Source organism: Camarhynchus parvulus, chromosome 23 (assembly GCF_901933205.1).
Source record: "Camarhynchus parvulus chromosome 23, STF_HiC, whole genome shotgun sequence".
Lineage (NCBI taxonomy): Eukaryota > Metazoa > Chordata > Aves > Passeriformes > Thraupidae > Camarhynchus > Camarhynchus parvulus.
Window position 1 is genome coordinate 6,925,204 of NC_044593.1, and position 12,510 is coordinate 6,937,713.

Here is a 12,510-nt window from a genome sequence, read left to right on the forward strand (position 1 = left end):
CAGAGAAAATAAATCAGACTGGGCTTCATCCACATACTTTTCTATGAAGAAAGTTGTTTACAATACATACTACACTCCAGAATAAATCTGGGATAAACAAAGTTGAACTTTTAATCTTCTCAGTCCTTCTTCCTGTGAAAAAAAAACATTTTCAAGAGAGAACCAGCCCACCATCTATTCACTCTGTCTAGTTTAACTCCTTGTGAGGATCAGTGCAGACATTGTGGAGGACAGATTGCTTCCCATCCTGTGTGTTACTTGGCTGCATGGATGTTTCTCAACACTCTTTCCCTTGCTTTGCTAGGCAAAATAACACTTTTCTCCAAAGGCAGCAGAACAGCTTACCTGTGTGCCAGCTCCAAATCCCTTCTTGCAAGGCACCAAGCACCATCAACTGCAGGAAGCAGAGAAGATGAAATCATTAGTTTGCAGGAAGGGCTTAGCACTTTTAAAACCAGAACTTCTACTCCCTGTGTCTGAATCCTTGTACTGCAGAGGTTTTATGAGAACGCCTTTTTAAGGTCCCCAGTAGCCACCAAAACGTTACCCTGATATTCCAGGGTGGAATATCAGATACATCCGATATTCCACCCTGGATGACTCTTTTCCTAAATTTGCACACAGAGAGGTGCAATTTAAAAAATGAAAAGTCACACAATAATTTTTGAACTTGCAGGACTTAGAAAGTCACACTCCTGAAATGTAGAGAACCTAGTATTTTCCAATCCCTACATCACCTTTTTTTGCCTGCAAACCCAGAGCCAGCCTGGGAGATTGCTGGCCATGGCAGAGCTTTATACCCAACAAATACCAGCATCTTTACCCAGTGATCAAACACCAAAGACACAAACTGTTTCCTTTGACGCAAACACCAAACCACACACATGTGCCTTGCAGCCAAGACTCACTTTGAGGTTCTTGTGTCTCAAAGAGGAGCACAAGGGAGCTCATTTTGGTCTGGTTCAGCCTCCAGCCGCACAAACTCCTATATTTCCTCTCCTTGTCACCTTCTCACTGTCTCCACAACTGTTTTTCTGCAGCTGAAATATGGATTAGGGAACTGACCTGAAAAAAATAACCTAACAGGATGAAAAATCAAAAACAAAGGGGATTTTGTCCTGGTTGTCTTTTGGAATTGAGATAATTCCAAAAGCTAGGCCATCTCATAGCCACGCAAATGGTACAACAAGATGAGAGAGGGGAACAGGGGATCAGTCACAGAAAGGAGAATTTGACTGGCTTCTGGAACAATCAGCCATAGCAAGGAGAACATAGCTGAGTTCTGGAAAAATCAGCTGTAACAAGGAGAATGTGACTGGGGTTTTGGAAATGCACTGCTGCTGTAAAGAAATACTTGTGAAACCAAATCCTGCCCCAGTTTGGAGCTATTTGTTTTTCACTGGAGACTTGAGAGCCTGTCCATTGCTGACTGAGAGCCTGCCACACAGACAAATCCCACTTGGCTGCCCATTAGCAACAAAGAATCATTGTCCTGCAAGACCACAACATTCTTGGGTCCATCTCTGATACTTTGAATAAAAACAACCCGAAAATCTCAGTTTAATAACTTGGTTGACAGAAGAAGAAAAACACAAATCTGTTAATGCAACCAGTGCTACTAATAACCTTTAAAGACCCAGGGTGAGAACTGGGTAAGGCCCACAGGAAGGTGAGAGATGAGCTCCAGGTCTTTGTGGTTCAGGAGAATTTCCTGTCTTGTGAGTGCACATTTCCTCTGATCCAGGGAGGGAGGGATGGTGTCCAAGGCCATTCCTTTCACTCACGAACCATGACATCAGATGGAGGAAGGGGTGGCTGAGCAATTTTAATGCTAATACATGGTGACTTAGGAATTGAATGACTGGGAGAGATGAGCCAAGTTGGATTTGGGGCCTTGGGGATACTGGGGTAACTGCAGTGAGGATGTGCAGATTAACTCTGTTCCTTTCCTGAGGGAGCTGTTCCAGCAGGACCTGTCCGCGCCCATCAGGATCCATCCATTGCATGAATTACTTGGGCTGACCATTCCCCACCTGCCTCAGAGAGCCAAAGTGGAGACTGCAGGGGTCACACATCACTGCTGGGAGGGGAAATCCTGTGGAATGGGCCAAGGCAAATGCCAGGATCCCAGTGAGAGGGAATCCTGTCATCCTTCTGTTTTCATGGCCCAGGAAAAAACACTCCCTTATCATGTTCTTTTCACCAGCAGACAGACCTCTGGAAATCAGATGGCCACACATGGATTTAGGAGTCTGGGCAATCAGGTTGGTAAACGTTTAGTGCAGGATTTTTCAAAAACAGATAAAGCATGTCCTTGTTGAAAATCCCCCCTCCAGTAGTAATGCACGCAAGGTGCTGTGGCAATGTTCCTTAATTAGTGCATACACTTTGTGAAGTGGGATTCTTTTCTTAGCCCTCTTTTATGGCTGGGAAAGGCAAGGTGCGGACCAGGCAGCATTTCCCAAGGCTCCATTGTGTGCTAGTGCCCAAACCAGAAACAGACCCTACTGCTTCTGACTCCCAGTTCCTGCACTCATTACCAGAAAATTCTGCTCCTCTATGGCACAGCCAACTGGTTCCAATAATAAGTCCAACCTATTGCAAAGATCAAATCCATTTTTTCACTGCTTAACCCAAAAAACTATTTAATTTTCAAAACACAGGTTTGGCTTTTCACTAGAGAAAGGATTTGTTTTTCATTATTCATCTGGTTTTTGATTTTTTTTCCTCTCTCTCTCTTTTTAAAAGCCAAACATTCAATCACTCTGTTCAATATAGGGTTCCTAGGCCAGGAGCACTACAACTATCGTTACCCTATAAATCTTCATTATTCTTCCTATAAATACACTTCTGTATTTTTCATTTTCTTATTTTTATGACTAAAAATGGCACCTTTAGTACACTTCAAAATGCTTTCCAGAATTAAGAACTCTGAATCAAATCCTGTAGTCCTGACTTCTGAGAAGAAACACTTTTAAAAAAAAATATAGTATTCCTTGGTTTATGTCCAAAGCAATAACATTTAACTATAGCTTCCCAACACTGCATTAATTATGCCAGTCTGGTGGTAAAGATAATATTGTTTTACTTAGACACAGTCAGATTGTCATAATGGTATGTTACCTAATCCTATATGGGAATATGCTAAATCACGATTAAAAAAACACATATTTTTAAACTGTGCCCACTCAACTTATGTCAGAACAAAAGATTTGTGAACAAGCTTTAATGTTAACAGTTACTTCTTGCACACACAGTAATCACTGCTGGGCTAAAAATGAATACATATGCACACAAAAATTACATTTGTCCTTTTAAAAAAGTAGCTTTTCTTTTTACATACTTGGTTTCTTAACCTGGAAATTCAGATCCTGTGGAGGTTGGAAGATTTTCAGACAAGTAGAAAGTAACTGAAAATAGTTTTATCACCAAGGTTATGAGTGTAAAGACTGATATGTTGAAAGGAGAAGCAAATGTTAATTAAATCCTCAAATTCTGTTTTTCATTCCTCATTCAGCAAAAATGAGTAACTAATTTTGCAGAGAAAGGATGCTTTTGTTGAAGAACTGAATCACACCAGACTCCCATTAAATCCCATCTTGTCCAAGAACCAGTAACTCACTATAAATAGGAGAACAGGGGGGTTAAAATGTCTGAATCCAGCTGGGATGGATCTTTTATCTCTGCTCCCCTCTTGAACTTCATCCCATCAGACGGGGTTGGACACAATTTTTCAGTACAACAGGCAACAAGGGAGTCAGGAACATTAAACTAAGTGCTTTCATGGGTGTTTTTGTTGTGTTTCCTCAGGTCCAGAGCCCTGTGCTGAACAGGCAGGTGTAATTCTAAAAGCAGCACCACTCCATGGAAAACTCAGGAGCTTTGGGGCTTCCAAACAATCAAAACCAGACAGGGAGATCAAAGTTCTTCAACCTGGGCCGGCTTCAGCATTGGTGGCCCCATTAACCTCCCTGCCACACAAAAGAAGCAAATTATTAATTTTTCTGGATGCCTTTGATATGGACACTAATTCTCTTCCATCAAAGCCAAGGAATACCTGGAAAACCACTTCAGAGGATTTGAAATTATCTCAACATATCTTCAGTACAAAGAACACTGAAATAGGAGAAAACAGGTTGAAATTTTAAAATCAAAAATCCCCCACAAAACTTTTGTTGAAAAGCCCAAGCCTCTGAAAACTTGTTGAGCTTTTAGCCTGAAAAAAGAGGGGAATTCTACCTTCCCTTCAGTTTTTCAGCATTCACTAAGACAAGAGCAAGATCAAGAAAAGTTGTCCCACTGTATTCCTCTCCCAGAGCCTGATGGAAACCTTGCAAGCAGAAATAAGGAAACTACAATTTACTTTTTGAGCCTCCAGCCAAAGAGTTCAGACAGCAAGGCTTCACCCCTTTAAACTTTAGAGAAAAGTTTTCAAGATTCCCACCCTGATTCCCCGATCCATGTTTGTTGGAATTAAAGAAACAATGTAAATATTAGACTGATCTCTCTGTTGTTTTTTTTTTTTTCCAGTGACAAATCGTCTCTAAGAAAGCAGCTCTTGGTAAACTGGACTGTTGGCAACCAAGAAAATATTCAAGTGTCTCTCTGTTCACTGAAGTATTCACTCAGCTGGCCTCTTTGGAGCAGAACATTCCCCCACTGACCCCCAAAATGGGTACTGCTCCATCAAATCCAGAGAATTTCAGGGATTTATTGCATTTTCTCTCCCCACATAATCTTAGATCAGCCTTACAGACTTTATATACCCTGCAGTGTGCAAAAGCCACAGGTACTCCATCCTGGAAAGAGGTGTGGATATCATCTTATCTCCCCTCCCTTCCTCCTTCCTTAGGACTGACTGGGGTTTTTTAAATATAAGGTTTAAATGCTTAGAAAATTCCCTTTAGATAATCTATCCAGTAATTGTAACTGTGATGGTCTCATTCACAGAAATGGTCATTTTGGGAATTTGTTCTGGTTTATTCTGTGTAGTCAGTTCCAGTGTTATTTTGTAAATGTGAAAATTCCCTGAGTCCATGGGAGATTTGCAGATGGCACTGGACATCTGGCAAGCCAGATCCTTGTGCATAGTTATACCACTCACACCCATTCAAATTCCCTGCTTCCCAATGCCACTGAATCTCATCCCAAGCACAGAGGAGCAATCTTTCCTCCCTCAAAGTCATGATCCAGTTTCCACGTGTATTACCTTTTTCCATATGTATTACACATATACACCATATTCAGGGGGTCTGCTATGGTAAAAAACCCCCATGTGAAGCCTCCTGTCTAATAAGGGAAAACCTGTAAAAACTTTCTTGAAATGTGCTTTGCTGGAAGTTCAGCACCTCCCCATCCTTTCTACAGCAGTCAGAGAACAGATTCAGCCTCTTCCCTTTCGTCACTGGAAGACTGCCCCTAGCAAATCCTACCCTTAATCTTCGATTTCTGGATTAAATAAATCCGGTTCCTCCAGCTTCCTCCATAGCACCAGAGTTTTAGACCTCTGGTTGTTCTTTTGGGTCTCCTTTGTTCTCCAGTGTGTCTTTCTCTCTGTCAGTGCACCAAAGACTCCCAGAGTGGCACAATTAATCACCCTGTGCCTCGTATGACTTTCCTGCTAATATATGCTAGGATAAAAAGTTGGGGTTTTTTTTTTTTTTTTCCTAAGCACCAACTGTTAAATTGTGGTCCCCTAAAAACTCCACATCAATCTCTCCTGTGTCACCACTCCATATCAATCTCTGCTATGTCAATGGGAATGAGCAAATTCCCATTCCTACAAATCCACTCGGGTTTTCCTTGCTTGTCCAGGAGAACCTGACCTACCTGTTCCAGACTTACAGGAAGGAATGAACCAAAAATATATATTAATTCAACTGCACAAGCTTCTGGAGAGACAAAAGAGATGAGGGATAGGTCTCTGAGGAGCTTTCTTGGCACATCTCCAGCCCCACCTGGGCAAGGATAGATTTGTAACTGCTCCAGAAACCAGAAACTCAGACAGGAGTCCCTCAAGTGTAAATTTTCTGATCAGTGACCATTTGTGGGGTCATGCAAGACCTTTCCAGCCATCTCCACTTGATGCTGTGTTTCCAGCTCAGTTTTAAGGCTGCACGTAGAGCCAAATGTCACGTAACTGGGACCAGACCACCAAATGCTTCTGCTCTGCCACCCCATGCTCAGCTTTGCCGTGGCCTCATGACATGGGTGTCACATCTACACAGGTCCAGATTTTAACTTACAGAGTGCAAAATACACACAGTCAGTGAAGAAAAACCTGAACACTCCACAAACTGCTTGGAGCTTGGTTAAACTGGAACAAAGAGAAAGTGCTTTTAACTGCATTTTACAGAGGGGATTAAGAGAAAAGAGGCTGATTTAGCTCCTTAACTCCAGGTATCTTTTTGACGTGCTTCAAATAGATGCCTAAAGTTAAGAGCAGCCGTCTCCACACATCCTGCACTGCTACACAGACACATGCACACAGGTGCCTATCTGAGTGTAAAGGGTGCAGCAGAGACTTGTGCCAGCTCCTGCAGTGAAAACTGATCACCTGGTACTGCCATCTTCCAGCCATGCTGTTTTCAGCATGGATGCCCTGATGAATCCATGGTCTCAGCCTCCAGCTCTCCCTCTTTTCCTGCCAGCCTTGCACTGTGCCCTTCTCTGTGCTGGCTCCATTCAAACAAGGCCCTTGCATGACTTTCTGTGTTTCCTGTTGCCTTAGAATCAATTTGAACAGACTGGGACTTGTTTTCAGCAACATCAGAACTGTTGTACTGGGCCATTAGCTGAACACTTTGGGATGTTCACTTTGGTGGGCTGGAAAAGCTCATTTATGTACTTTATCTTAAAACATCGTTATCATAGGATCCCACAGCTGACTGCATATGGACTACAAACACTCCAACAGATATCCCAAGAGCTACTCACAATCAAATATCCAGATCCAGGATTAAATCTCTTCCATGGGATCCTTATGGAGGATGTAAACAAACCACCCCTGCCAGTTAGTAATGTTATGTTTGCCCAACTATCCCATCATAAAAAAACCAAACAATATTTAAAATAGCAGCAATTTTAATTGAATAGTTTAGAAAATACATATTGCCAATATAATTTGATTAAAATAAGGGATAATTTGGTTCAGATAATAGTGCATAAGCAAAAGATAACCGCGGGGTACGGAGTGCAGGGCTCTTGGACCCCGGCCACCTCACGTACGAGCTTGCCAAGGGAAGATTCACCCCTTATAAGCCAGGTGTCAATATCATCTCCTCCCATTTTCTATTCATCACACTTCTACCTCTGCCCTCATCACCACCTTTACCACGCATGCTCCATCACTCGTTTTGGTGGTCGCACAAGTCTCTGGGGGTCGTCATGATGAAGGCCTCTCCTTTTCCTCTTTTGTCCTTTAATTCACCTTTAGGTTACACATGCGCACCAAGCCAGTACCATGTAAGCCAAAACTAACATTTTATACATTTTAGCATCAAAGCAATAAACCTCTTATAATTAGCATTTTCTTGGGACCCAACCAGATTTTCCCTTCTTTTTGTTAATTTTGGTAACCGTTATCTCTTGCTATTTCCTCCTATCCCTGAACATCTGCAGGGAAGGGGGGGGTAGAGCCCCTCCTCTTGCTTTTCTTTTTGGCATTTCAACTTTTAAACTGTTTTATTATTTCCAAAATATTAATTACTGTATCAATATTAATTATTGTTTCAATTTTATAAGCACGAATCATACCTATTTACCACAGTAACTTATTCCTGTGAACACCCAGAACACTCTTATTTGACCAACTGACCATTCCATAAATTCTCTGAGGATGAATCCCCTGTATTACCAAGGAAGAAAACACAAAGCAGCCCTCTTTTTGACCCTATTCCTGGTGAATTCCATCCATAATCTGAGATGGCCCTTGCTGAATCCTGGTGAGACACAGCAGACTATTATTTCATCCCTGTGGAGGATAAATGTAGTCTCCAAAGAATTCTCTCTGAGGAGTAAGGACATCCCTCAGTGAAGATACGAAGAGGATAAAAACTACAGAGGGATGGGGATTGACTGATGGTGTGGGAATAGGAATGCAAAACCAGCAAGGGGAGCACGTTTGCCCCTAGACAGCAAAACTGACAGCCCTGGCAATAAATTCCTCTGGTCCCACTTACTCATGGATGTGCTCAGCTATTCCCCATACTGAACTCCTTGTGTTATTGCTCACAGTTGCGAAATACAAAGCTGTGTTTCATGTCAGGTACAAACAGGTGACGTGTGTATTTGTGAGTGCACCGATGGTGGGAGAGCTGTGAATTTGAATAATAACTGAGGAAAATGAAGCATGGAAAAAGGCCTTTGAAATTAACCCTAGTTGATTTAGGAGCATTGGAATTAAAGTGTTAAAGATGTTGCTTTTTGCTTATAGTTAATCAATAAAGAGCTCTGCAACAATAACCTTTTGAAGTATAATTTTAGAATATTACTTATATCCTTGAAACTATAGCTTCGGAAAATATATAAAGGAAATATGCTTATCTCACACCCTATTGAAGCAAAGAAAAACAGCTTGAGAGAGGAAAATGACCAGCACCTCCAGGGTTTATGGTTTCGACCAAGGGAAGCTGGACATCACTGTTATTAGATTTATAGTCTCTGCAATTAAAAGGGTGGACCCACATCTGGGGAGCTGGACTGCACCAGATGGGATTCGCCTTCCTTCGGTCGGAAACTGGACCACCACCATCTGGGGATACTCCTTTAAAAACACATCCTGAGAAAAACTAAATCACAATAGTGTATTGAATTGTGATGTAATAATTAGGAATAAATATTGCTGATGAATAAAAAAGTTGGAAATAGAAACTGCTGAAAAAGCTGATGAGTACCCCTATAAATACCTGTAATCTTCAATTATTGGTGTGCAGTTGGAGGGAAAACTTCCCCCACTGTACCCAGCGCTGTATTGCTCATACTTTACCATATTAAATAATAAATTGATTGCTGCTTGAATATTGGCCTAGTCAAGCTTCTTATTCATAACATAGTCATCCCATTCAGGAGCCACTGAAGCTGGAAATGCATTCCTTTAAAGCAAAAAGAATGGACTGTCCTTGTCCTTTGATCTTGACTTTGTCGAGGGATCTCACAAAACCCACTGATAAATATGAGCATAGGACTTCACACAAATGACTGCACTTTTTCTTAAATAGAATGCAAGACAGGACATCAAGTTTCTCCAACTGCACCTTGATTATATACAAGAGACTGGGTCTGGATAAGAAAGCTAGCAGGCACAAACACATCAATGAGCTTTTGCTAAGACATCTTTCAAAAATACTACTAGCAGCTAGAAATCAATCAGAAATTATTTTTACTTGCTGTGAAATCATGACAGGAACAGTGAATCATCAATAAATAAATAAACAAATGAGAATGTCAAGCCTACAATAATTTGTAATTCTACACTGAAAAAGACCCCAGATCTCTACATCACTTTAAGTGGCATTATCTTCATCATGAAAAATGGATTTGATCAAATGTTAAGACACATTATGTCATGCAATAATGGAAAACAGATTTCATGGTATATTTTCTTCTGGATTACTTCAATTATTTTCAGAATCTGAGAAGCTATTCCAAACTCAAAATTTTGCTTTATGTTTTGGTTTGGTTTGGTTTATTTTATTTATTATTTCAATTATCCCTGGCCAAATTAACCCCTGATCTCAGTCCACTGCATACAGTTGCCTAAGAAAAAGGACTGCCTTGCACCTGCAAGACCAACGAAGGGAAGGTTCTAACACACTAACATCCAGTACTGAGGGCACAAAACCCATTTAAGTCAGTTTCAAGTTCAAGCTAAAACCAGCAAATTCAAATTAAAATCTCCCAGGCCAGATTCTCAAGATCAAAACCATTAATTCTAAAAGTTGAAAGTAGTCAGGGCCTCCTCCCACGAGGTACTGAGTGACCCTTAACGCAAATCAAAGTTACCAAGAGTTGAAAGAGCTATGAAGCCTCCAGGATTGGGGCCTCCAACAGGCTACAGCTCCCAGAGACCAGTTAAACGTGGGCTCAGGGATCACCCCTCCAGTGGATTCCAGTAAACACTAGTTGGAATTTACTCAGCAGTTTTCAGGACCAAGTTTCTAGATCCTGAAATTCCTGCTGTCCTAGCAAAGGGAACAAGGGACACATATGCTTTGGGTGCTAACTGCTGGCACTCATACTCAGGACAGAGGAATACCCACATCTTTCTTTCATGGTCTCTTTGCCAGATCATAAATTTTTAAAGGGGAATAAACACATTTTCATGTAATAACATGCTCCTGGCACTGTTTTTACTCCGTCACAAGGTTAAGTGCATAAACAGCAGTCACTTCAGATATAACACTGAATTTAAACTTGTCTTCTCCTGGTCCAACACAATCACATGCTTCTGCATTTTCATTGCCCAATATCCACGTCTATGGATTTTCCTAGGAAAAGCAAGTTTCATGTTACTCAGTTGGAAGGAAAAAGCCAGAAAGGGATTATTAAAGACACTGGACTCACTTCATTAAATGACAAAGAACTACTGGCTTTTGTTAGTAATAACAAAGAATGAGCGACAGCTCTGTGGGCTCTGCAGAGCAGAGCTCCAAGTTAACCAGTGGCTAAATTGCCATGTTGGGAACAGAAAACCATTCTGGAAGCTGACATCTGAACAGCAGACACAGCAGGGGCTTCAAAGGGGGTGAATTTGCAAGAGACCAGGTTGCCAGTGACACCAAGGCACAAAAAGTGCAACTTGACAACCCAAGGTCTTTGTTCAGCTGAGTTATCAACTATGGGTCTTGCTGCCTTTCTGATTTCATGCTAGATTTTAGATTTTAAGGAGGAGCTTGGAGGAAAATTATCTGAGGGTGCTCTAAGGACTCAGAAGTCAGAAAACACATAAACCGTTAATCTCACATCTTGCACCCCCCCAAGACTTGATATTCTAGAGCAGCCAATATTGGACGTGCATGATGAGAGATGCAGATCCTGCTCAGAATAAGGATGAAGGATTCTCACTGACTCCTGCAGGAATGTAGGAAGGCTCAAACGCGCCCTGCTCTATCCGCAGGGAAAAGCAAACCAAGGATTCTCCGTTCCCCTCCCGGCTGGTGTCTGCCCTTGGTCATGGAAGAGGGATATTGTGGGGCAAGATTTGAGCGAACGCTAGCACATCACTTCGGAAGGAGTTCCAGAATTGGCTCCATCACACGAAGCTGCCCAATGCCAGCACCGGAAAGCCTCCACCCGACACCGGCGGGCTCTTGCTGCCCCCTCCCGGGATACGACCGGCGGAGGCAGCGCCCGGCTCGCCCGGAGCCCGAGCCACCGCGGCGAAAATAGCGCGGAGGCTTTGAAGTGTCCCTGTCGCCAGGAGCTGGATTTATGGCGTGCAGCAGCGCCTGCACAACCACAGCCAGGGATTCAGCCCATGCGTGGCGTTCCGTAACAGAGCAAAGGTCTTACCCGTGACGGGACGTGCCGAAATTCCAACCGGCTCTCGGGATGCCGAAAATACCAACCAGTTCTCAGGCTCACTCGTCTCTGCTCCGTCGGTAAGGGGGGTTCATCTTCTCCAGGAATTGCCACCCACGCTGTCGAAGGCCTGCGGAAGTAAACAAAAGAAGAGGATCGCACCGTACCCAATCCAACCCCGCGTCTCGGGCTGATGATCCCGAGGATGGATCTCCTATCTGTATGAAGAGGTAATTTGGCTGGGATTCGAAGCTTCTGATGCAGCTGCTGCCCCATTTGGTGGAGGGGAGCCGGGATTATGGTCTCACAAACCTCTCTACAACAACAACAACAACAACAACAACAACAACAACAACAAACAAAACCACAAGTCTTTAGCCTTTCAGCATTGTCAAAAACTGTCCAACTTTGTAAACCCTGTGCCATCTCTGACAGCAGTGGTGCCTTGAAGAGATGATCAAAGTGTTCGTCACAGCATGGAGCTGTGTCAGGGGAGGGTTAGGTTGGATAGCAGAAAAAGGTTCTTCCTCCAGAGGGTGTTGGGACACTGAGCAGGCTCCCCAGGCAATGGCCATAACTGCAAGGCTGCTAGAGCTCCAGGAGCGTTTGGACAATGCTCTCAGGCACAGGGTGGGATTGTCTGAATGTCCCGTGCAGGGCTAAGTGTTGGTCTCGATGATCCCGGTGTGTCCCTCCCAACTCAGCATATTCTATGATTTTTTTCCTGATATCTGAATCTCCTGTCTCAGATTAAGGCCATTTCCCCTTGCCCTCTCACTGCAGGCACTGTAGAAGAGACCGCTTCCCACCGCACTCCAGTGTCCCCCCAGGTAGCTGCAGCGGCCCCAAAGGCGCCCTAGATTGCCTCAAATCCCGCCCCCGGCTCCCTCCCGCGGCTGTCACTCCTCCTGCCGCCAGGGGGCGCTGCGGCGGAAGGGGCGACGCTCTCTCCGCCCGCCGGGGCCGCGGAGGAGGTGGCGGGGCCGGCCC

The 12,510-nt window shown here is 43.3% G+C and overlaps 1 protein-coding gene across 1 annotated transcript in view; it reads right to left on the reverse strand.

The window, feature by feature from the left end:
- Window positions 1-12,365, reverse strand: part of LOC115912942 (CCN family member 2-like) — a 40,913-nt gene extending 28,548 nt beyond the window's left edge. The window contains exons 1-3 of the mRNA XM_030964753.1: window positions 12,330-12,365; window positions 11,512-11,650; window positions 346-394 (exon numbers count right to left, since the gene is read on the reverse strand). Of these exons, the coding sequence (XP_030820613.1) occupies window positions 346-391 (46 nt within the window). The 5' untranslated portion in view covers window positions 392-394; window positions 11,512-11,650; window positions 12,330-12,365. The remainder of the gene's footprint in view (window positions 1-345; window positions 395-11,511; window positions 11,651-12,329) is intronic.
- Window positions 12,366-12,510: the final 145 nt, after the last annotated feature.